Source organism: Nerophis ophidion, linkage group LG13 (genome assembly GCF_033978795.1).
Source record: "Nerophis ophidion isolate RoL-2023_Sa linkage group LG13, RoL_Noph_v1.0, whole genome shotgun sequence".
Taxonomy (NCBI): Eukaryota; Metazoa; Chordata; class Actinopteri; order Syngnathiformes; family Syngnathidae; genus Nerophis; species Nerophis ophidion.
In genome coordinates this window covers 60,144,545-60,171,129 of record NC_084623.1, presented here as the reverse complement: position 1 = coordinate 60,171,129, position 26,585 = coordinate 60,144,545, and the positions used below count along the sequence as shown (strand labels likewise).

The 26,585-nt window shown below is 41.4% G+C and overlaps 1 protein-coding gene across 1 annotated transcript in view; it reads right to left on the bottom strand.

Annotated features, from left to right (window-relative positions):
• bcas3 (BCAS3 microtubule associated cell migration factor) overlaps positions 1–21,020 on the bottom strand; it is a 262,841-nt gene extending 241,821 nt beyond the window's left edge. Inside the window, exons 1-5 of the mRNA XM_061919330.1 lie at positions 20,933–21,020; positions 19,807–19,882; positions 15,692–15,746; positions 15,302–15,377; positions 13,141–13,247 (exon numbers count right to left, since the gene is read on the bottom strand). Of these exons, the coding sequence (XP_061775314.1) occupies positions 13,141–13,247; positions 15,302–15,377; positions 15,692–15,746; positions 19,807–19,877 (309 nt within the window). The 5' untranslated portion in view covers positions 19,878–19,882; positions 20,933–21,020. The remainder of the gene's footprint in view (positions 1–13,140; positions 13,248–15,301; positions 15,378–15,691; positions 15,747–19,806; positions 19,883–20,932) is intronic.
• Between the last annotated feature and the right edge of the window lie 5,565 nt (positions 21,021–26,585).

The following is a 26,585-nucleotide window of genomic DNA, read 5'->3' as shown; positions in this document are numbered from 1 at the left end:
GCCTACTCTATACACTATTTACAACCCTACTAGTGTTCACTTCACAGCCACAGACGCTTCATCTGCAAACCCCAAAACCAGTGAAGTTGGCACGTTGTGTAAATGCTAAATAAAAATCTTTTTCAACGTATATTCAATTGAATAGACTGCAAAGACAAGACACTTAATGTGACAACTGGAAAACATTAATCTTTGCAAATATTAGCTCAATTAGAATTTGATGCCTGCAACATGTTTCAAAAAAGCTGGCACAAGTGGCAAAAACAGTGAGAAAGTTGAGGAATGCTCATCAAACACTTATTTGGAACATGCCACAGGTGAACAGGCTAATTGGGAACAGGTGGGTGCCATGATTGGCTATAAAAGCAGCTTCCATGAAATGCTCACTCATTCACAAACAAGGACAGGGTGAGGGTCACCACTTTGTCAAATTTTTGGAGAACAACATTTCTCAAGCAGCTTTTGCAAGGAATTTAGGGATTTCACCGTCTACGCTCTGTAATATCATCAAAATTTGAGAGAATGTGGAGAAATCACTGCACGTAAGCCATGATATTACGCACCTTGGATCCCTCAGGCATCAAAAAGCCAGATCAGTGTGTAAAGGATATCGCCACATGGGCTCAGGAACACTTCAGAAAGCCACTGTCAATAACTACAGTTGGTCGCTACATCTGTAAGTGCTCTACTATGCAAAGCCATTTATCAACAACACCCAGAAACGCTTCGCTGGGCCCAAGCTCATCTAAGATGGACTGATGCAAAGTGGAAAAGTTTTCTGTGGTCTGACGAATCCACATATCAAATTGTTTTTGGAAACTGTAGGCTAAAGAGGAAAAGAACCATTTGGACTGTTCTAGGGTGAAAGTGTTGTAGTCAGCATGTGTGATGGTATGGGGGTGTATTAGTGGCCAAGGCATGGTAACTTACACATCTGTGAAGGCAACATTAATGCTGAAAGGTACAAAAAGCTTTTGGACCAACATATGTTGCCATCCAAGCAAGCATGGACGCCCCTGCTTATTTCAGCAAGACAATGCCAAGCCAGGTGTTACAACAGCGTGGCTTCATAGTAAAAGAGTGCAGGTACTAGACTGGCCTGCCTGTAGTCCAGACATTGAACATGTGTGCAGGCTAAAATATGAGGCAGGAGACTGTTGAACAACTTAAGCTGTACATCAAGAAGAATGGGAAATAATTCCACTTCAAAAATGTGTCTCCTCAGTTCCCAAACCTGCATTGAGTGTTGTTCAAAGGAAAGGCCATGTAACACACTGGTAAAAATGCCTTTTTAATGTGTTGCTGCCATTACATTCTAACTTCATGATTAGTTGCAAAAAATAATACCAAAGTTTCTCAGTGTGAAGATGAAATATCTTGTCTTTGCAGTCTATTCAAGGAAATATAAGTTGAAAAGGATTTGTTGTATTCTCTTTTTATTTGTCATTTACACAACCTGACAACTTCACTGCTTTTGGCTTTTGTACTTATTGACATTATTTACACATGAATTTGTATGTTTCAGTCACTATGTTATTTAGTCACTACAGTAATAGTGTTCGCATCCACAGGAACCACATGGGTTAGCCTACTCTATACACTATTTACAACCTTACTAGTGTTCACAGGTACAGATCTAGTTATTGACATTATTCACACATTACTTTGGCATTTTTGCTTTGATGGCTATGACGTTTGCCTTCCTGGCAGATTTCTGAGCAGCTCTCATTTTCCTTCTTGTTTCTGCTTTAGTGGATTCTGCCTTGGATTTTACAGCCAATTTCTGTCTCTTCTGCTCCCTCTACACTACTACCTGCTGCAAATGCAAAAATCACAAAGAGTACAAACAATGTTTATTCTATTAGCTAACTACCTTTATCTGGATAGCCATTTGTGATTTATAACATGAAATTAAAAAAAATATCTTGTTTATGTTTCAGAATGATTCAACTATTCACTGTCAAAATATAAATAGTAGAAATAATGAGCAAAATGTCAGCTGCTGTCTTGTTGTAAAACAGCAATGATTTAGACAGGCGTAACTGTAGCAAACATGTCTGCCACATGTCGCATTTGGGATGTCTGTTGTGATGTCACTTCCTGGTTCTATGACCCCGCCCTATCTTGCATCGAATTGGCCTGTCCCTAATGTTTTGCCCTAATCCTAACCAATGGTGATCCACCATAGTAAACAACCAACCAATCATGCATGTTCTTATACGTAAACCAAGCAGTCATCATTGATGTATAGTTTGTCCCCTGCTTCGCTACGTAGCTTCCATTTTTAACTTTTTCATGGAAAACCCTAGTTTTCACCACTGGATGATCAATAACTGTACTCATAACAGGAAAACCCTAGTTGTTGGCAGGTATGGCAAAGAGACAGATCAAGATTGTCGGTCAGGAAAAACGGAAAAACGCCGCATTTTCCGGACCATAGGGCGCACCGGATTATAAGATGCACTGCTGATGAGCGGGTCTCGTCAGGTTTGTTTCCATACAAAAGGTGCACCGGATTATAAGGCACATTAAAAGGAGTCATATTATTAGGATTATTTTCTAAATGTAAAAGACTTCCTTGTGGTCTACATAACACGTAATAGTGCTTCTTTGCTCAAAATGTCGTGTTTATTTCCCGTGAAAAACCATCCGACCGCAACCCTTAATAACTAAAGTTCCTTGAGTGAATAATATAAAGTCACTACACCGGTATGTTTTAGTGCTTTTTTTGGTGAGTTTACAGACAGATATAAAGTAAGAACTTTACACTACTTTATATCAGAAATGGCAACAGCAGAGGATGGATGTCCCATAACAACAAGATAGAGAAAAAAGACCAATCTTATCCACTACAGTGTCGCCGCGGACTACAAAGGTGGATTTGCGCAAATTTTAAGGACTTATGCAGATCCCAAATACAGATCAGCAGGTACCAGAAGATAAGAAAAGTTGAGTTTGCATGATATTGTGAAACAAAACGCCAGATAATATGTCTGCCAAGGGGTTCCATTGTGCGGTCCTTATACACACAGCAGTAGTACTTGTATCTCTGACTACGTTAGCCGTAACGGCCAACAATCCATCAAGCGGTGCGGCTTCAAAGTCCTACTAAAACATTTTGATAGATTTTTGAGCGTCGTGTGTAATGTTCCATATTTTTAATGGAACATTTAAAGTTTTGTTGTTGTTTATTTGAGTCATTTTGCAGTCTACACATATCACTTATGTATGACTGCCATCTACTGGTCACACTTATTACACCATGTACCACATAAAATTGCTTCGAGGTCGGTAAGCACAACTGGAATTATTACGTACATTAGCCACACCGGGTTATGAGGCACACAGTCGAGTTTTGAGAACATGAAAGGATTTGAAGTGGGCCATTTAGTCTGAAAAATATGGATCATGTTTGTATTTTTACTGAGGTAAAACAGATGGATTTCCGGCTATAGATGAAACAATCACAAGCCTGCATAATGAAATGAATAAAATTATCAAATTTTTTTAATAAGGTTTCAAGATGTTCAGCAGGATTCTTCCTTTTTGTTTTGTGTAAGCACTTTGATTGAAGAGCTCCTGAAGTGCATCACTTTAAGAGATTGTTTACTAATCTCCAATTCATTGTCACATACTGATATGTAAAAGGTTTTAACGTTGTACGTGCATACAATACTATATGTTTGATTTCATAAATACAGGGTTTGTATGTTCTCTTCGTCCAACAAGATGTATTATTAGAACTGATCTTTTTTGTAACACTGTTAGCTAATGAAATGTACGTTTGTTATTACTTACCACATTTCTGCACAATAACTCAGATATGCTAACACTGGCAAAGTGATTTTTGGCCCACAACATAATTTGCTTTATTAATTATTGACATGTTTCTTACCACTTTACAGAGGTGGGTAGAGTAGCCAGAAATTATACTCAAGTAAGAGTACTGTTACTTTAGAGATGTATTACTCAAGTAAAAGTAAAGAGTAGTCACCCAAATATTTACTTGAGTAAAAGTAAATATGTTGTGAAAAAACTACTCAAGTACTGAGTAACTGATGAGTAACCTGTTTGTTTAATGATGACGGCAACAAGTAATGCACAAAAACATAAAAATAGCAATGAACAAATTCTGAGCCAGGAATATCTCTTAAGCAACTAAAACAATAATATATATTAAATAATATATATTTGGTTTTACACTGTATTGAAAAAATATTTGAAAATAAATTTTTACCTTTGCAAGCTCATTATACTATTGGCTAAGTTTTATATTCATAAATGTAAGTTTCTCAATACCCGACCTGTTTTTGTGCCTTTAAAAAATATTTAGAACTCTACATTAAAACACTCTATCTTTAACAACCAAAAAGTTGTGAAAACGAGGATGCTGTGTTCCAAATTTAAATTATTCATTGAGATTGAGTGAGTCTGGCTTTGCACTTTGTTGATTTTATATATATATATGTATTTTTTTTGCATTCTATTTTAGTTACTTAGAATTCACAACCCCCTGGCGCTGTTTTTTACTTTTTTTGTACTTACTTTGATCATCATTTTCAACTGTTTGTAAATGTTGAAATTTATAAATAAATGTTTATAAAAAAAAAAGTGCAGTTAATCATGTGACCGCCTGGCTCTGTTTGATTGGTTAAACAGAGTCAAACGTCACCAGTGACTGCATTTGATTGGTGAAACGCAGGCATGTGACAGATCCTACTTTGAAGGTCTGTCTGACCAAACAAAACAAACAAAGCATGCAATAACAGATCGATAAAAATCAGTAGCGAGTTGAATATAGATAAATGAAGCGAAGTAAAATTAACATTTCTTCTCTATAAATATACTCAAGTAAAAATATGTTGCATTAAAACCACTCTTAGAATTACAATTTATCCCAAAAGTTACTTAAGTAAATGTAGCGTTTTACTACCCACCTCTGCCACCTTGTCTTGTATATGTTAATGAGATTTCCATTTCAATTTGTCATCCATTTTAACTCCAAAAAATGTGATTTATTTTACTCTTTCAATGTCCAATTAGAAAAAAAAAAACACCTTCAAAATAAAAGCATTGTTTTGATACGCACACAACTAAAAAAAAGTGATTGTATTTTGCAGGGTCAGGTCAGGGACCAAGCAAAGGCCCGGGTCAAAGTCTGCAGTTTTACCTTTGCCCGGGTCTGATGGCTACACAAGTCAAACACAGCTTGTGGACACCTGGCTGTGTGATCAGTGATGGCAATGATTGACAGCTGTCACTTTGACAAGGACAGGAAAAGGGACAGGAGACAACCCAGCGAGTGAGATAGTAGCGTAGCAAGAAGTAGTTGCTCTCATCTCAACACCTTAGCTGACCAAGACTACACAATCCTTGGCCTCCTTTCAAGTGTCAGCACCTGTGTCAGCCAGGGTGTCCTGGGCCATTACAGCAGGTGTCGCCTCGCCAACGCTCATCAATACTTTAGCCGGGCGCCACCTCTAGACCCCTTGACAAGACCACCCCAGTCCCATCTACACACAAACTATCAACTTCACCAAGACTGTCAGATTCTTCGGTTAATTCCATAGTTGACTGTCGTTATTGTTCTAAAGAGTTTCTACATGACAGGTGTGTTCTTTCTACATGTTCTACACAAACATGAATGTGTACTTTCAACCCACACTTACAGATCCTTCTATACCAGGTGCTTCCGTGGTGCGTTCAAGGACCGCTGGACACTTTTAATTGAAACAAGTGCGGCAGTACAGAGCAAAGCTGAGTCATCAAAAGACATCACACACAATCTGTGACGCATAAGAAACTAAAGATGCAAAATAGTTCCGGTTCTAACAGCGCGTCTATTTATTTGAAACATAATAACTGGGTCAAAAGATTTCAGTGGACTTCACCTGGCTGACAAGTGTACTCTAGGACCACACAGTCAATGAAACATCTGGTACCTGGAACTCACCTGGCTAACAAAACTACTCTAGACCCACACAGTCAATGAAACATCTGGTACCTGGAACTCACCTGGCTAACAAAACTACTCTAGACCCACACAGTCAATGAAACATCTGGTACCTGGAACTCACCTGGCTAACAAGTCTACTCTAGAACCACACAGTCAATGAAACATTTAGTACCTGGAACTCACCTGGCTAACAAGTGTACTCTAGAACCACACAGTCAATGAAACATCTGGTACCTGGAACTCACCTGGCTAACAAGTCTACTCTAGGACCACACAGTCAATGAAACATCTGGTACCTGGAACTCACCTGGCTAACAAGTCTACTCTAGAACCACACAGTCAATGAAACATCTGGTACCTGGAACTCACCTGGCTAACAAGTCTACTCTAGGACCACACAGTCAATGAAACATCTGGTACCTGGAACTCACCTGGGTAACAAGTCTACTCTAGGACCACACAGTCAATGAAACATTTGGTACCTGGAACTCACCTGACTAACAAGTCTACTCTAGAACCACACAGTCAATGAAACATCTGGCACCTGGAACTCACCTGGCTAACAAGTCTACTCTAGAACCACACAGTCAATGAAACATCTGGTACCTGGAACTCACCTGGCTAACAAGTCTACTCTAGAACCACACAGTCAATGAAACATCTGGTACCTGGAACTCACCTGGCTAACAAGTCTACTCTAGAACCACACAGTTCATGAAACATCTGGTACCTGGAACTCACCTGGCTAACAAGTATACTCTAGAACCACACAGTTCATGAAACATCTGGTACCTGGAACTCACCTGGCTAACAAGTCTACTGTAAAACAACACAGTTCATGAAACATCTGGTACCTGGAACTCACCTGACTAACAAGTCTACTGTAGAACCACACAGTCAATGAAACATCTGGTACCTGGAACTCACCTGGCTAACAAGTCTACTCTAGAACCACACAGTCAATGAAACATCTGGTACCTGGAACTCACCTGACTAACAAGTCTACTCTAGAACCACACAGTCAATGAAACATCTGGTACCTGAAGTTCTCACCTGACTAACAAGTCTACTTTAGAACCACACAGTCAATGAAACATCTGGTACCCGGAATTCACCTGGCTAACAAAACTACTCTAGAACCACACAGTTCATGACACATCTGGTACCTGGAACTCACCTGGCTAACAAAACTACTCTAGAACCACACAGTTCATGACACATCTGGTACCTGGAACTTACCTGGCTAACAAGTCTACTCTAGAACCACACAGTTCACAAACAATCTGGTACCTGGAACTCACCTGGGTAACAAGTCTACTCTAGAACCACACAGTCAATGAAACATCTGGTACCTGGAACTCACCTGGCTAACAAGTCTACTCTAGGACCACACAGTCAATGAAACATCTGGTACCTGGAACTCACCTGACTAACAAGTCTACTCTAGAACCACACAGTCAATGAAACATCTGGCACCTGGAACTCACCTGGCTAACAAGTCTACTCTAGAACCACACAGTCAATGAAACATCTGGTACCTGGAACTCACCTGGCTAACAAGTCTACTCTAGGACCACACAGTCAATGAAACATCTGGTACCTGGAACTCACCTGGCTAACAAGTCTACTCTAGAACCACACAGTCAATGAAACATCTGGTACCTGGAACTCACCTGGCTAACAAGTCTACTCTAGAACCACACAGTCAATGAAACATCTGGTACCTGGAACTCACCTGGCTAACAAGTCTACTCTAGAAGCACACAGTTCACGAAACATCTGGTACCTGGAAGTTACCTGGCTAACAAGTATACTCTAGAACCACACAGTCCATGAAACATCTGGTACCTGAAGTTCTCACCTGAGTAACAAGTCTACTCTAGAACCACACAGTTCACGAAACATCTGGTACCTGGAACTTACCTGGCTAACAAGTCTACTCTAGAACCACACAGTCAATGAAACATCTGGTACCTGGAACTTACCTGGCTAACAAGTATACTCTAGAACCACAGTTCATGAAACATCTGGTACCTGAAGTTCTCACCTGACTAACAAGTCTACTGTAGAACCACACAGACTATTTTTTTGGAACATAATAAGTGGGTCAAAAGAGTACTTATTGAGCACATACAACAACAGCAATAATAATAATAATAATAGCTGAGATATGAAATGTTGACAGGGTTCCATCCTGGTACTTCCATGAAGTCCCCACATGACAGGAGTGCAGCAAGCAGAAGACTTCATGATCATAATCAGTGTGGATGTTGTGGAGTCATGTGATGATGCAACAATCAATAATATTGACGAGTCAACATGTTTATGATTAACTGGCGACTGGTCCAAAGTGTTCTATGTCCGTAAGTAGCTTCAAATAAACATTTAGGCTCTTTGCTGTTAGTGTCCGCCCTGAGATGGGTAGGTTGTGAGTTCAAACCCCGGCCGAGTCATACCAAAGACTATAAAATTGCGAGCCATTACCTCCCTGCTTGACACTCAGCATCAAGGCTTGGAGTTGGGGGTTAAATCACCAAAAGTGCTGCCCACTGCTCCCCTCACCTGGAGAGTGTGTGTCAGACTATCATTGGTACTTTAACTTTGAAACCTTCTGTTTTTTAAACGTCCTCTCCTCCTTTCCAAAGACATGTCCTGTGTTATGTGGTCTACAATCCACACTGTCCTGTTATGTGGTCTACAGTGTCTTATGTGGTCTACACTGTCCTATGTCCTGTGGTCTACATTGCCACCTGCTGGCCGTACAGGGACAGTGCACCCAGTCACATCATTTCCAACAGTGTTTTTCAACCTTTTTTTAAAAGGAGGCAGGTTTTTGTCGTCGGGAAAAAGCACCAGCAGACGATGTTAAGAAATGAGACTCAGTAGCCAGGGTTCCAGGTTCGATGCCAGCATCCGCCATCCTAATCACGGCACACCTATGTCCCAGTGGCAACTAGTCTGGTGTAAGAATGTGCGGGACTCTCTTGAAAAAAAGATTCTTAACCTCAATGGGACCTTTCCTGTGTGAATAAACATTTTAAAAAAACATCCATGCATCACTAATCCTCTTATTTCAAATTAGGCCAACAATCAATTTTTGTTTTGTTTTTTCATGAAAAAGGGAGGTTTTTTGGGTTGGTGCACTAATTGTAAGTGTAACTTGTGTTTTTTTATGTTGATTTAATAAAAAAAATTAAATAAAAAAAATAAAGATAAATAAAAAAAACGATTCTATCGAGCCCGGTGGTTGGGGACCACTGTTCTAAGGGGCCAAATGTAATTGGGCAAATTGTCGATCCTAAACAATGTTTCCTGTTGAATACTGATTGAAAAGGTTTGCAGTCAATGCCAGCCTGAAGTCTGGAACACCAAGACATCTTCTGTGCTGGTTTCACTTCCTGCAGACTAACTTTTTCATTTCCTGTTGGTTCTCGGCATGTTTTCCCTTCAATACACAACATTCCACTTCTTTGCCCTAAAAACTAACGGGTTGCTGTCCCAGTGTGCTTCACACCATCGTCTATCTGTACTTTGAGCAACGATGTCTCAAGCATTTGACTATCAGCACATGAAGCACTTTTGTCAGCAGACACGTCACCAATAAAAACAAGTAGTATTGTTGCATTAACCCTAACTCTAACCCTAACCCTGCTTCACTCTTGTAGATCACAGGCCGTTCGAAAAGATCATCAACATTCCTTTTCCTCCTATCCAGGAGATGGCGAAAAGCCGCTGCCTGACCAGGGCTCAGAAAATGTGCATAGACTCCTCCTACCCCCACCAAGGACTATTTTCACTGCTGGACTCTAGAAAGAGGTTCTGCAGCCTCCGTAGCAGAACCTCCAGGTTGTGTAACAGCTTCTTCCCTCAGGCCGTAAGACTCTTGAAGGCATCATAATAATTCCCTCATTTCCCCCAAAATGGATGAAGTGGCTGGAATATAAAGACAATAAAACAAACAGCCATAAACTTGGACGCACGTGCTAAAGTGAAATATATTTATCTGTACAGTCATCTATTTATTTATTTATATCTGCACATGATTGCTCTTTTATCCTGCACTACAACCAACTAATGCAACAACATTTCATTCTTATCCGTACTGTAAAGTTCAAATTTAAATGACAATAAAAGGAAGTCTAAGTCTATTTCCTTCTTCACACTCTTCTCCTCCCATCTCTCCGGTACTAGATGGTCTAGGTCTGGTCTGTCCATAGGATGTTGTTCCAGAGCCCTAATGTTGTTTTAGATGCTTGGCTAATCTGGTCTCTGATTCCGAGGCCTCAATGGTTTGGTAAACTCAAGTAGCAGCCTTGGTGACCCTTCCGTGTTCTCTGTGGTGAAGTCTTCCACCGAGTGCTGACTTTGACAAACGTACACTAACTTCATCTTCATCCAGAGAACTGACGGCCTTGTTTTAACTTGGCTTACTAAAAGCTGTGAGCGCTCTTTAAATCTCGTACTGAAAGTCAACGGAGAAAGTTGCAGGTTGCGCCTCACAAGGTCTTATCGGTCTTTAAGTTCAGTGTTTGACCAGTCAAGTGGCAGATGTTGCCTCACCAGCCTGTTGCTTGTCTTCCTCTCCTTCTTCTTCCTTCCATGGTTCTCTTGAGTAGAGCGTTTGGTGCGACTGTAGGGCTTCAAGACGTTGGATTTCATTGTGGAAGTGATGGGAAAGAGCTTGGTCGCACAAAGAAGGTCTTCAGCTCGTTCTTAGTCATAAATCTCATCGTGACATTTTGAGAAAGGACTCGTTTTTTGCAAGGATCTGAAGGTTCAATGAAGACATTCCAATCCATAGAGCGGTGTTTTTCAACCTTTACTGAGCCAAACCACATTTTTTTCATTGAAAAAATCCAGAGGCACACCACCGGCAGAAAATATAAAAAAGTTCAACTCATGTTGATAGTAAAAAGTAGTTCTCACAATTGTTGGATATGAATTCAAATCATAACCAACCATGCAACACTTTAGCTCTTGTGTCAAAGTACGTGTGATGTCACGACACGTCACATCACACCGTAACTTATTTGGAAGTTTTTGGTGTTTCCCTGTGTGTAGTGTTTTAGTTCTTGTCTTGCACTCCTATTTTTGGTGGCTTTTCTTGTTTTGTTGGTAATTTCCTGTAGCAATTTCATGTCTTCTTTGAGCGCTATTCCCCACACCTGCTTTGTTTTCGCAATCAAGACTATGGAAGTTGTTACTATCCTTCTTTGTGGGGACATTGTTGATTGTCATGTCATGTACGGATGCACTTTGTGGACGCCGTCTGCTCCTCACGCTCTAAGTCTTTGCTGTCGTCCAGCATTCTGTTTTTGTTTACTTTGCAGCCAGTTTAGTTTTACTTTCATTTTGCATAGCCCTCCCGAAGCTTCAATAGATTTTCTTAGCGGCACTCGCCTTTTGTTTATTTTTGGTTCAAGCTTTTTATAATAATAATAATAATAATAATGGATTAGATTTATATCGCGCTTTTCTATTGTTAGATACTCAAAGCGCTCACAGAGAAGTGGGAAGCCATCATTCATTCACACGATGGTGGTGGTAAGCTACATCAGTAGCCACAGCTGCCCTGGGGTAGACTGACGGAAGCGTGGCTGCCAGTTTGCACCTACGGCCCCTCCGACCACCACCAATCATTCATTCACCAGTGTGAGCGGCACCGGGGGCAAAGGGTGAAGTGTCCTGCCCAAGGACACAACGGCAGCGACTTTGATGTCGATGGGTGGGAAGCGAACCTGCAACCCTCAGGTTTCTGGCACGGCCGCTCTACCCAGTACGCCATGCCGCCCCAAATATACTTTATACCTTTCCTTCACACTGTCTCCCGCTGTCGTCTGCATATTGTGATCATGACAAACCATGTTGACATCTACAAAACAATTATCTACCTGCTGCCACCGACTGATATGGAAGAGTATTACATGGTTACTCTGCAGAGCTCTTGACAGTGCTGACACTCAACAACCGCACATTTGCGGATTGTAATTACTGGTTTGCAAAAAATATTTTTAACCCAATTAGGTGAAACAACATATCTCCCACGGCACACCAGACTGTATCGCACCGCACACTGGTGTGCCGCGGCACAGTGGTTGAAAAACACTGCCTTAGAGTACAACAGGTATCATGGAGGTGTTAAAGATCTTCAATTTCTGATGATACAATATACTTTTTGATAACACTTGAAATGAACTCTCGACCTGTAATAATGAGGTCAAGACCCACCTGGCCATAAAACCGCTGAGCAGCCAATTGTCTCATTACTTTTGACCCTAAAAAGTGTCATTTCTACACTTCAATCAATCACAGTTGGTTTGTGCAGACCCTAATCACAAGTGTCTCAAAGGGCTTCACAAACCACAACAACATGTCCTTATCGGAAACCACATCTGGGCAAAGAAAAACTCCAAAATCCCGATATGGGATAAAGAAGAAACCTTGGAAGGGGCCGCAGATGTGGGGATGAATGAGGGGGGGGGGGTTACAATTACTGATTGATCATGTGGGAGTCCACACTGAAGCTGAGAGTCTTTGTTTTCCAGGTGAGGTCATTTCAAATCCAATATGGTGGTGCAGACAGCAAAAGGGATTACAACACTGTCTTAATATTTGTGGACTTGATTATTCCATCCATCCATTTTATACCGCTTATTCCCTTTCGAGGTCGAGGGGGGCGCTGGCGCCTATCTCAGCTACAATCGGGCGGAAGGCAGGGTACACCCTGGACAAGTCGCCACCTCATCGCAGGGCCAACACAGATAGACAGACAACATTCACACTCACATTCACACACTAGGGACCATTTATTATTATTTTTATTAGACGGGGACAGTAGAATGAAACATTGCTACTCTTAGGTAATCCAGGTCAAAGTACATAAGACTTGTAGCCACAGGCTAATTAACAACCCTCGTCCCTGGTTAGGCTTTTAAAGGAAGGTGAAAAACACGTAAAAAAAAAGATTAAGACAAGTACAAAATAAAAATACATTAAAAATAAATGGCCCCATTTGTTACACGTGTACTACACCTGCTTCTAGTGCTCACACTTCTCGTTTTACTTTCCTCATTATTTTGTCGAGAAAGATTCATTCATTGTATTTGCTGGGCATTCAATCCATCACAAACAGCATGAAGACATGAAGACATGAAGACATGAAGACATGAAGAGGTGTTACTTACAGAAATGCTCCAAATCTGAATGCCATCAGTGTAGCCGATCATGAGACAGAGGGGAGGGTCCGTGGCACCACCGTGCATCTCCATGAACTCGGGGTTTCGTGCAGAGTCTGTGCCAACACAAGCATGGCATGACCTTCACAACACCGCTTTTAAAGGAGCCGTATGTAAGAATGGCATGTCAAGCCATCATTAAATCATACGTCAAAAGACATTAATAAATCATCTTCATTTTCCAATACCTTCATAACTCATAACAGTCGTCCAGCCGGGATAGAATCATTTCTAAATTAGCCCGAAATATTGTGATGATCACATGACATCACTACTCACCACTGAGGAGTGTTCATGTGTTCATAGTGCAGGTGATGATCACATGACATCACTACTCACCACTGAGGAGTGTTCATGTGTTCATAGTGCAGGTGATGATCACATGACATCACTACTCACCACTGAGGAATGTTAATGTGTTCATAATGCAGGTGATGATCACATGACATCACTACTCACCACTGAGGAGTGTTCATGTGTTCATGATGATCACATGACATCACTACTCACCACTGAGGAGTGTTCATGTGTTCATAGTGCAGGTGATGATCACATGACATCACTACTCACCACTGAGGAGTGTTCATGTGTTCATGATGATCACATGACATCACTACTCACCACTGAGGAGTGTTAATGTGTTCATAGTGCAGGTGATGATCACATGACATCACTACTCACCACTGAGGAATGTTAATGTGTTCATAGTGCAGGTGATGATCACATGACATCACTACTCACCACTGAGGACTGTTCATGTGTTCATGATGATCACATGACATCACTACTCACCACTGAGGAGTGTTCATGTGTTCATAGTGCAGGTGATGATCACATGACATCACTACTCACCACTGAGGAGTGTTCATGTGTTCATGATGATCACATGACATCACTACTCACCACTGAGGAGTGTTAATGTGTTCATAGTGCAGGTGATGATCACATGACATCACTACTCACCACTGAGGAGTGTTCATGTGTTCATAGTGCAGGTGATGATCACATGACATCACTACTCACCACTGAGGAGTGTTCATGTGTTCATAGTGCAGGTGATGATCACATGACATCACTACTCACCACTGAGGAGTGTTCATGTGTTCATGATGATCACATGACATCACTACTCACCACTGAGGAGTGTTAATGTGTTCATAGTGCAGGTGATGATCACATGACATCACTACTCACCACTGAGGAGTGTTCATGTGTTCATAGTGCAGGTGATGATCACATGGCATCACTACTCACCACTGACTAAACACTGAGGAGTGTTCATGTGTTCATGATGATCACACGACATCACTACTCACCACTGAGGAGTGTTCATGTGTTCATGATGATCACATGACATCACTACTCACCACTGAGGAGTGTTCATGTGTTCAAGGTGCAGGTGATGATCACATGACATCACTACTCACCACTGAGGAGTGTTCATGTGTTCAAGGTGCAGGTGATGATCACATGACATCACTACTCACCACTGAGGAGTGTTCATGTGTTCATAGTGCAGGTGATGATCACATGACATCACTACTCACCACTGACTAAACACTGAGGAGTGTTCATGTGTTCATGATGATCACACGACATCACTACTCACCACTGAGGAGTGTTCATGTGTTCATGATGATCACATGACATCACTACTCACCACTGAGGAGTGTTCATGTGTTCATGATGATCACATGACATCACTACTCACCACTGAGGAGTGTTCATGTGTTCATAGTGCAGGTGATGATCACATGACATCACTACTCACCACTGACTAAACACTGAGGAGTGTTCATGTGTTCATGATGATCACATGACATCACTACTCACCACTGAGGAGTGTTCATGTGTTCATGATGTTCACATGACATCAGGACTCACCACTGACTAAACACTGAGGAGTGTTCATGTGTTCATGATGATCACATGACATCAGGACTAAACACCGAGGAGTGTTCATGTGTTCATGATGATCACATGACATCACTACTCACCACTGAGGAGTGTTCATGTGTTCATGATGATCACATGACATCAGGACTCACCACTGACTAAACACTGAGGAGTGTTCATGTGTTCATGATGATCACATGACATCAGGACTCACCATTGATGTCAGCCTTCTCAAATCGAACCCAAATGATTTTCTCCTTTTCGTCTGTTTGCAGAGCGCCAGTGTAAGCCTGGAAGTGGAAGAGGTGTCAAAGTCTACTAAACAACATCACCTTTGGCTGAAATACATCATGTCGACATCTCCTAGTGGTTACTTCATGCTTTCATGGACTGCAGAATGTTTAACTCCAGTGCAAGTGTAGCCTGAATATGGCCTATAGTATGTCAGGCTATGTAAATATACACATGCCACATTTGTCAGATGCTAACAATTAGCATGCTAACATCTAAACACAATACAAATGAGTAGTTAAAGTGTTCAAAGGGAATATTAACATATTCAACTGTGAAGGAATTTTGTAGTGAATGAGTGAATGAGACTGACCTGAGGAACTACATCTTGTAGGAAGGTGACTACACTCTCCATGTAGGACTGTTCTCTGTACACAAGGAGTTACAAGGAGTTAGTGCCATCAACTACATCTTGTAGGAAGGTGACTACACTCTCCATGTAGGACTGTTCCCTGTACACAAGGAGTTACAAGGAGTTAGTGCCATCAACTACATCTTGTAGGAAGGTGACTACACTCTCCATGTAGGACTGTTCTCTGTACACAAGGAGTTACAAGGAGTTAGTGCCATCAACTACATCTTGTAGGAAGGTGACTACTCTCTCCATGTAGGACTGTTCTCTGTACACAAGGAGTTAGTGCCATCAACTACATCTTGTAGGAAGGTGACTACACTCTCCATGTAGGACTGTTCTCTGTACACAAGGAGTTACAAGGAGTTAGTGCCATCAACTACATCTTGTAGGAAGGTGACTACACTCTCCATGTAGGACTGTTCTCTGTACACAAGGAGTTACAGGGAGTTAGAGCCATCAACTACATCTTGTAGGAAGGTGACTACTCTCTCCATGTAGGACTGTTCTCTGTACACAAGGAGTTACAAGGAGTTAGTGCCATCAACTACATCTTGTAGGAAGGTGACTACTCTATCCATGTAAGACTGTTCTCTGTACACAAGGAGTTACAAGGAGTTAGAGCCATCAACTACATCTTGTAGGAAGGTGACTACTCTCTCCATGTCGGACTGTTCTCTGTACACAAGGAGTTAGTGCCATCAACTACATCTTGTAGGAAGGTGACTACACTCTCCATGTAGGACTGTTCTCTGTACACAAGGAGTTACAAGGAGTTAGTGCCATCAACTACATCTTGTAGGAAGGTGACTACACTCTCCATGTAGGACTGTTCTCTGTACACAAGGAGTTACAAGGAGTTAGTGCCATCAACTACATCTTGTAGGAAGGTGACTACTCTCTCCATGTAGGACTGTTCTCTGTACACAAGGAGTTAGTGCCATCAACTACATCTTGTAGGAAGGTGACTACACTCTCCATGTAGGACTGTTCTCTGTACACAAGGGGTTACAAGGAGTTAGTGCCATCAACTACATCTTGTAGGAAGGTGACTACACTCTCCATGTAGGACTGTTGTCTGTACACAAGGAGTTACAAGGAGTTAGTGCCATCAACTACATCTTGTAGGAAGGTGACTACACTCTCCATGTAGGACTGTTCTCTGTACACAAGGGGTTACAAGGAGTTAGTGCCATCAACTACATCTTGTAGGAAGGTGACTACACTCTCCATGTAGGACTGTTCTCTGTACACAAGGAGTTACAAGGAGTTAGTGCCATCAACTACATCTTGTAGGAAGGTGACTACTCTCTCCATGTAAGACTGTTCTCTGTACACAAGGAGTTACAAGGAGTTAGAGCCATCAACTACATCTTGTAGGAAGGTGACTACTCTCTCCATGTAGGACTGTTCTCTGTACACAAGGAGTTACAGGGAGTTAGAGCCATCAACTACATCTTGTAGGAAGGTGACTACTCTATCCATGTAAGACTGTTCTCTGTACACAAGGAGTTACAAGGAGTTAGAGCCATCAACTACATCTTGTAGGAAGGTGACTACTCTCTCCATGTAGGACTGTTCTCTGTACACAAGGAGTTACAAGGAGTTAGTGCCATCAACTACATCTTGTAGGAAGGTGACTACACTCTCCATGTAGGACTGTTCTCTGTACACAAGGAGTTACAAGGAGTTAGTGCCATCAACTACATCTTGTAGGAAGGTGACTACACTCTCCATGTAGGACTGTTCCCTGTACACAAGGAGTTACAAGGAGTTAGTGCCATCAACTACATCTTGTAGGAAGGTGACTACACTCTCCATGTAGGACTGTTCTCTGTACACAAGGAGTTACAAGGAGTTAGTGCCATCAACTCACTGCAACTCTCTCAGGAGTAGAGAAAAGTAGGTCTGATCATAATAATAATAATAATCCTCATCATCATAATAATAATAATAAACTCACCTGACTAACAAGTCTACTGTAGAACCACACAGTATATGTAACATCTGGTACCTGAAGCTCTCACCTGGCTGACAAGTGTACTCAAGAACCCTGCAGACTATCTTTAGTTCATGTAACATCTGGTACCTGGAACTCACCTGGCTGACAAATCTACTCTAGAACCACAAAGTTCATGTAACATCTGGTACCAGGAACTCACCAGACTAACAAGTCTACTCTAGAACCACACAGTCAATAAAACATCTAGTACTTGGAACTCAGCTGGCTTACAAGTTTACTCTAGAACCACACAGTTCATGTAACATCTGGTACCTGGAACTCACCTGGCTGACAAGTCTACTCTGGAACACCATAAACTACCTTTGGTTCATGAAACATCTGGTACCTGGAATTCACCCGCCTAACAAATCTATACTAGAACCACACAGTTCATGAAACATCTGGCAACTGAAGCTCTCACCTGACTAACAAGTCTACTCTGGAACCACACAGTCAATGCAACATCTGGTACCTGGAACTCACCTGGCTGACAAGTCTACTCTAGAACCACACAGTTCATGTAACATCTGGTACCTGGAACTCAGCTGGCTAACAAGTCTACTCTAGAACCAAACAGTTCATGAAACTCACCTAGCTGACAAGTCTACTCTAGCACCACAAAAACTATCTTTAGTTCATGAAACACCTTGTGCCTAGAACTCACCTGCCTAACAAGTGTATTCTAGAACCACACCGTTCATGAAACATTTGGCCCCTGAAGCTCCCACCTGGCTGAAAAGTCTACTGTAGAACCACACAGTCAATGAAACATCTAGTACCTGAAGCTCTCACCTGGCTGACAAATATACTGTAGAACCACAAGGATCATGTAACATCTGGTACCTGGAACTCACCTGACTAACAAGTCTACTCTAGAACCACATAGTCAATGAAACATCGAGTACCTGGAACTCAGCTGGCTAACAAGTCTACTCTAGAACCACACAGTCAATGAAACATCGAGTACCTGGAACTCAGCTGGCTAACAAGTCTACTCTAGAACCACATAGTAAATGAAACATCGAGTACCTGGAACTCAGCTGGCTAACAAGTCTATTCTAGAACCACACAGTCCATGAAACATCTGGTACCTGGAACTCACCTGGCTAACAAGTCTACTCTAGGACCACACTGTCCATGAACATCTGGTACCTGGAACTCACCTGGCTAACAAGTCTATTCTAGAACCACACAGTCAATGAAACATCTGGTACCTGAAGTTCTCATCTGACTAACAAGTCTACTCTAGAACCACACAGTCCATGAAACATCTGGTACCTGAAGTTCTCATCTGACTAACAAGTCTACCCTAGAACCACACAGTTCATGAAACATCTGGTACCTGGAACTCACCTGGCTAACATGTCTACTGTAGAACCACACCGTCCATGAAACATGTGGCACCTGAAGCTCTCACCTGGCTAACAAGTCTACTCTAGAACCACACAGTTCACGAAACATCTGGTACCTGGAACTCACCTGGCTAACAAGTCTATACTAGAACCACACAGTCCATGAAACATCTGGTACCTGAAGTTCTCATCTGACTAACAAGTCTACTCTAGAACCACACAGTTCATGAAACATCTGGTACCTGGAACTCACCTGGCTAACAAGTCTACTGTAGAACCACACAGTCCATGAAACATGTGGCACCTGAAGCTCTCACCTGGCTAACAAGTCTACTCTAGAACCACACAGTCCATGAACATCTGGTACCTGGAAGTTACCTGGCTAACAAGTCTACTCTAGAACCACACAGTCCATGAAACATCTGGTACCTGGAACTCACCTGGCTAACAAGTCTACTCTAGAACCACACAGTCCATGAAACATCTGGTACCTGGAACTCACCTGACTAACAAGTATACTCTAGAACTACACAGTCCATGAAACATGTGGCACCTGAAGCTCTCACCTGGCTAACAAGTCTACAGTAGAACCACACAGACTATGTCCTAGTCCAGCAGGTGTTGGTGTTCTCCGTCAGGACTATGGTGGATGAGTGAGTGTGAGGAAGGAGGAAGTGGAGGAAGTGGAGGAAGTGGAGGAAGTGGAGGAAGTAGAAGCTTACGTGGCTGCTTGTGCTCGCACCAGAGCTCCTCCAGCACAGCGACTCATCCTGCGAGGAGAGTCTGAAGACATCTGCTCTGTGGACCACAAGAACCATCATGGATCTACAACTTCTTGCTGAAGGTTCAACTTCCTGCTCACAGTCGCCACAATGCTACATTTGAACCAGTCGGCGTCTTTCTGCCATCAAATTGAGTGAAATATTTGTATCTTAGCATTTAAATCTCATCTTAAATCTCATTTGTATACTCTAGCCTTTAAATAGACCCCTTTTTAGACCAGTTGATCTGCCGTTCCCACTCTCCCTTGTGGAGGGGGTCCGGTCCGGTGGCCATGGATGAAGTACTGGCTGTCCAGAGTCGGGACCCAGGATGGACCGCTCGCCTGTGTATCGGTTAGGGACATCTCTGCGAATAATCGAAATCCACATGGAGAGAAGCCAGATGAGGTGGTTCTGGCATCTGGTCAGGATGCCACCTAAATGCCTCCCTAGGGAAGTGTTTAGGGCACGTCCGACCAGTAGGAGGCCACGGGGAAGACCCAGGACACGTTGGGAAGACTATGTCTCCCGGCTGGCCTGGGAACGCCTCAGGATCCCCCGGGAAGAACTGGACCAAGTGGCTGGGGAGAGGGAAGTCTGGGCTTCCCTGCTTAGGCTGCTGCCCCCGCGACCCAACCTCGGATGAGCGGAAGAAGATAGATGGATGGATGGATGGATGGATGGATGGATGGATGGATGGATGGATGGGTTTATTACTTCGTGTACGATCCAGCAGGCTAACACTGACTTTGATGAGAATGAATATTTAATAATTACTAAAACGGAATCATTAATCCGGATTAGTCAAGTGCTTTAAAGAGCAAAAAGGTTTCAATGAGAGGACTTGATGCGGAATGTCGCGATGCAGTGGAATTAAACACTAAACACGCAAGTATCGCTAGAATGTACAAATGTTGGATTGATATTACTTAATAGTACTTTTAAGGATTGTGACATGAAATGTTTGTCAAATGTTTGCTCGACAAACGCAGCACAACTCAACTCAACTTGCAAAGCTTCGAAATAGGCTTTTAAAGGCCAGACAGAAGAGGAGTCATGTTGATTAAAAGTCATTTCAAGGTCAAACCTGGTGTTTATTGAAGATTTTCTTCAGGAGCTCGCAATTGTTGTGCTCGTCTGCTCATGCACCCGGAAGTCAAACGGCCAATCAAAACAGCCACGTTCTTTGCAAACCAATGACGTCGCAGTAAAGGCGGGCTTCAGAGCCGGCTGCCCAATGAGAAACAAGAGTTCATCCGCTACAGGAAAGCTCTGCTCCGCCCCCAACAGAATGTAAATACATCGCCACAAGAAATCAAATCTAAGATGTTATCCGCCGCTCGAAGACTAAATGTGTCCTTGTCAGAATAACTTTGGTCACCAGATAGGTCTGATGCGTTACATGAATAATTATGTAACCTATTTTTATGGACTTGCCTCTTTGTGATCAGGCTGTTATACAGTATATGCCTTGAGCTCTTATTTTGAAGGCGCAGAGAGCGGAAGTGGCGACACGTTGTGGTGAGCGGAGTTTTGAACAGAAAGGAAATAAAGTGCTCCTCTTCTAAAACTGTGTTTGTTATTTTGTACTTTTATACAGTTTAGTATACATCAAACCTCGGTTACAATAATGAGAGCAGACTTCATTATAATACAACATATTATGGTGAAAAACATCCTTAATGCTCGGGTGCAACATGCATGTAAACATGTTTTATTGTGAAAATATCATTTTTTTGGAATTTATTTATGTTGTTTTGCGTTGTATGTTTAGCATGCAACACATTGTGTGTAAGATACAAGAACAAAGAATGTCACTATTGTGCAAAAAGGTCCAGTCTAATTGTGTGGATTATTTTCAATGTCAAATGTATTCTTTAACGCAACATCGAAACAACATGAACAACAACTTTAAAACAAATGGCAGCATCAAAGTAAGTTTATGTGAAGATTATCATTTAAAAGCCAAAGTGCAATTTGTTTCCTGCTGCTTCTTTTATTGACATGTTAGCGTGGTGTCGTCTATAATTCTAAAGCAATTTTGTCTCAAGTCCACACTATCATGGATACACTAAAAATTCACATCCCCTCTTAATACTACTATTATTATTATTATTATCATTATTAGTAGTAATGTTATTAAAATTATGTTATTATTATTATTATCAGCATTAATATGATTGTTATTGTTATTAATAATAATAATAATGATAATAATATTAAAACGTTATTATTATTATTACTTTTTTATTTTTGTATTATTATTATTATTATTAACATTATTATTATTATCGTCATTAGAATGTACCGTACGTAGATACATTTTTCAAATAGTAAAATGAGTGTATTTTTTATATTTTGGATACATTTTTATCTTTTAGTATTAAATAAATATTCTATATATTTTCTTAAATTTTATATATTATTACAAATTAGATCATTCCACATTTTCAGTATAGTGTAGTCTCGAATTGTATTGCCAAGAACATATATATATATATATATATATACATATATATGACTTGTAAACCCAAAAGGGACAAGCGGTAGGAAAATGGATGGATGATGTGAAAAGAATGTACACTTATATTTGCACAGAGAATTGGTTTAGTGCTTCAGCTCTTCTGTCCAGCAGAGGGCAGTATATCTCCAGCTATGAACCTTAAAGTAGTTCCTGCTCTTTTGTTGTGGTGACACAATTTCCTCCTGCAATAATAATCTCATGTAATATAACATGAAATCATATCTATTAGAGAAGATGGAGGAAGGGGAGAACACTTAAAATAAACAGACATTCACTGCTAATTGAATTGTTGACTTGAACAACATTAATTCCTGCAATGATTGTAATCCTCTTCTAAGCCCAAGGACATGTTTTATTATCAGGTGTTGGACAACATTCACCATTAAAAACATTTCTCTCGCACACCAACATTAGTGCTGTTTTTCATACAAATAATTTATTATTAATTATGTGAGACATGTGATGTTACATAAATATTAAATGTTTATACTTAATGTCATTTTAGATCTACTTTGAAATAAAAAAAATGAACATATGTTGATGTAAAATAATTGTCTTGAGTGTACTATTATTAATTTACTTAATGTGACCAATAGTTTCCCCACAATATTGCTAATAAAAGCTGATGTTGACATTTCCCTTGTTTGTTTCGTGTTAAATCATGAAATTAAACTTGATGTTTAATCAGTTGATGTCAGCTTCAAACACTGATGACATCTATTAAGCAGACAAGCAGCAAGGAATCGTGCAGCGACAGAGTTCAATTTAGCTCAATGAGGGGAGACGTTCGGGGCTGTACTCTTAGTTGCAGAGCCGACCTACGCTCTGAGGTCCAGTCCCATGTGCTCCTCTATTTATTCGCGAGGTCCCTGATTACATCACTGAGGCTACTTCTGAGGGGGGGGGGGGGGGGGGGGGTAATCCCAGCAGTCCCAGTTGGACACAATTTATGATTATTCAGAAATGCAAATGTGCTGACACTGGTGATATCGCCCTGTCTCTGCTTGGTCTACATGACAGCACTCGATGTTCTGGACACAAACACTGATACGAGACGACTGCAATCTTGGATTTGCAAGTTGTCCCTTTGCACGGATAGAAAAGTACAACTTCAGCACAACTGATAATAACTATAGCAACGGCCCTTAAGCATCAGAGTTGTGTGATAATTTACACATAATTATTCCAACTGTTGAATTGAAGCACAGTTAAAGTGTCAAAATCATTACAGAGATTTAAAAGGAACCTTCATGTTATATATATACATATATGTATATATATATATATTTGTATATATATATATACAGTATATACATATAAATCATATATATATATATATATATATATATACACACACACACACATACATCAATATACACGTGGTTTACAAACCATGTTGAAGAACCAATTGGGTTTATAAATGGAGGTTAACTTAATCATGTACAAATATTCATAAAAGACTTTAAGTGTTCTTAAAGATGAACATCAACTAATTGTTTTACATTTTATTGCATTTTCTGAACTAAAGTCCAGTTATGAATGTGTTCCCAGTGTGTCCAGGAGTGTGCACGTGTGTCCAGGAGCGTGCACGTGTGTCCAGGAGCGTGCACGTGTGTCCAGGAGCGTGCACGTGTGTCCAGGAGCGTGCACGTGTGTAAAAGAGAGCATGTCAGTCACAAGTGTTGACCTGAAAACACCTGCAGAGTCTTATTGACCCCCGACAGGTGAGTCATGCTGACCTGTTTAATTGTCTGTCCCTGTGTGTGTGTGTGTGTGTGTGTGTATGGGTGTGTGTGTGTGTGTGCGTGTGTGTGTGTGTGTGTGTGTGTGTACAACACAGAGGAAGTATTGACAAGTATTTCTTACATGTTCTACAACTACAAGTGTGTAACTTTGACCTGGGAGCATCATCAAAGTTCATCAATAAAGTTCATCAATAAAGGTGATCAATAAAGGTGATCAGTAAAGGTGATCAATAAAGGTGCATGATGCAATATTGTGATGACAAATGCAGAACATGTTAGTTGAAGTAGATGCAAACATGATGTTGATGTTCATGATGTTGAATATTCACACACTAAATACTCTCATCTTCTCTCTGATTGGCTCTGGGCAGCAGACAGGAAGTGAAGAAAGCCACCAATCAGAAAGAAGGGAATCATTCAATGGCCAATGTCCCACCCACAAGTGCCAGAAAGGAGGAGGACTGCACACGTAGACATTATGTCCGCGCTTACACGTAGACATTATGTCCGCGCTTACACGCAGACATTATGTCCGCGCATACACGTAGACATTATGTGCACGCTTACACGTAGACATTATGTCTACGTGTAAGCGTAGACATTATGTCCGCGCTTACACGTAGACATTATGTCCACGCTTACACGTAGACATTATGGCCGCGCTTACACGTAGACATTATGTCCACGCTTACACGTAGACATTATGTCCACGCTTACACGTAGACATTATGTCCGCGCTTACACGTAGACATTATGTCCACGCTTAAACGTAGACATTATGTCCACGCTTACACGTAGACATTATGTCCACGCTTACACGCAGACATTATGTCCACGCTTACACGTAGACATTATGTCCGCGCTTACACGTAGACATTATGTCCACGCTTAAACGTAGACATTATGTCCACGCTTACACGTAGACATTATGTCCACGCTTACACGCAGACATTATGTCCACGCTTACACGTAGACATTATGTCCGCGCTTACACGTAGACATTATGTCCGCGCTTACACGTAGACATTATGTCCACGCTTACACGTAGACATTATGTCCGCGCTTACACGTAGACATTATGTCCGCGCTTACACGCAGACCTTATGTCCGCGCATACACGTAGACATTATGTGCACGCTTACACGCAGACATTATGTCTACGTGTAAGCGTAGACATTATGTCCGCGCTTACACGTAGACATTATGTCCACGCTTACACGTAGACATTATGGCCGCGCTTACACGTAGACATTATGTCCACGCTTACACGTAGACATTATGTCCACGCTTACACGTAGACATTATGGCCGCGCTTACACGTAGACATTATGTCCACGCTTACACGTAGACATTATGTCCGCGCATACACGTAGACATTATGTGCACGCTTACACGCAGACATTATGTCTACGTGTAAGCGTAGACATTATGTCCGCGCTTACACGTAGACATTATGTCCACGCTTACACGTAGACATTATGGCCGCGCTTACACGTAGACATTATGTCCACGCTTACACGTAGACATTATGTCCACGCTTACACGTAGACATTATGTCCACGCTTACACGTAGACATTATGTCCACGCTTACACGTAGACATTATGTCCACGCTTACACGTAGACATTATGTCCACGCTTACACGTAGACATTATGTCCACGCTTACACGTAGACATTATGGCCGCGCTTACACGTAGACATTATGTCCACGCTTACACGTAGACATTATGTCCACGCTTACACGTAGACATTATGTTCACGCTTAAACGTAGACATTCTGTCCACGCTTACACGTAGACATTATGGCCGCGCTTACACGTAGACATTATGTCCACGCTTACACGTAGACATTATGTCCGCGCTTACACGTAGACATTATGTTCGCGCTTAAACGTAGACATTATGTCCACGCTTACACGTAGACATTATGTATGCGCTTACACGTAGACATTATGTCCACGCTTACATGTAGACATTATGGCCGCGCTTACACATAGACATTATGGCCGCGCTTACACATAGACATGTTCACGCTTAAACGTAGACATTCTGTCCACGCTTACACGTAGACATTATGTTCACGCTTAAATGTAGACATTATGTCCGCGCTTACACGTAGACATTATGTTCACGCTTAAATGTAGACATTATGTCCACGCTTACACGTAGACATTATGTCCACGCTTACACGTAGACATTATGTCCACGCTTACACGTAGACATTATGTCCACGCTTACACGTAGACATTATGTCCACGCTTACACGTAGACATTATGTCCACGCTTACACGTAGACATTATGTCCACGCTTACACGTAGACATTATGGCCGCGCTTACACGTAGACATTATGTCCACGCTTACACGTAGACATTATGTCCACGCTTACACGTAGACATTATGTTCACGCTTAAACGTAGACATTCTGTCCACGCTTACACGTAGACATTATGGCCGCGCTTACACGTAGA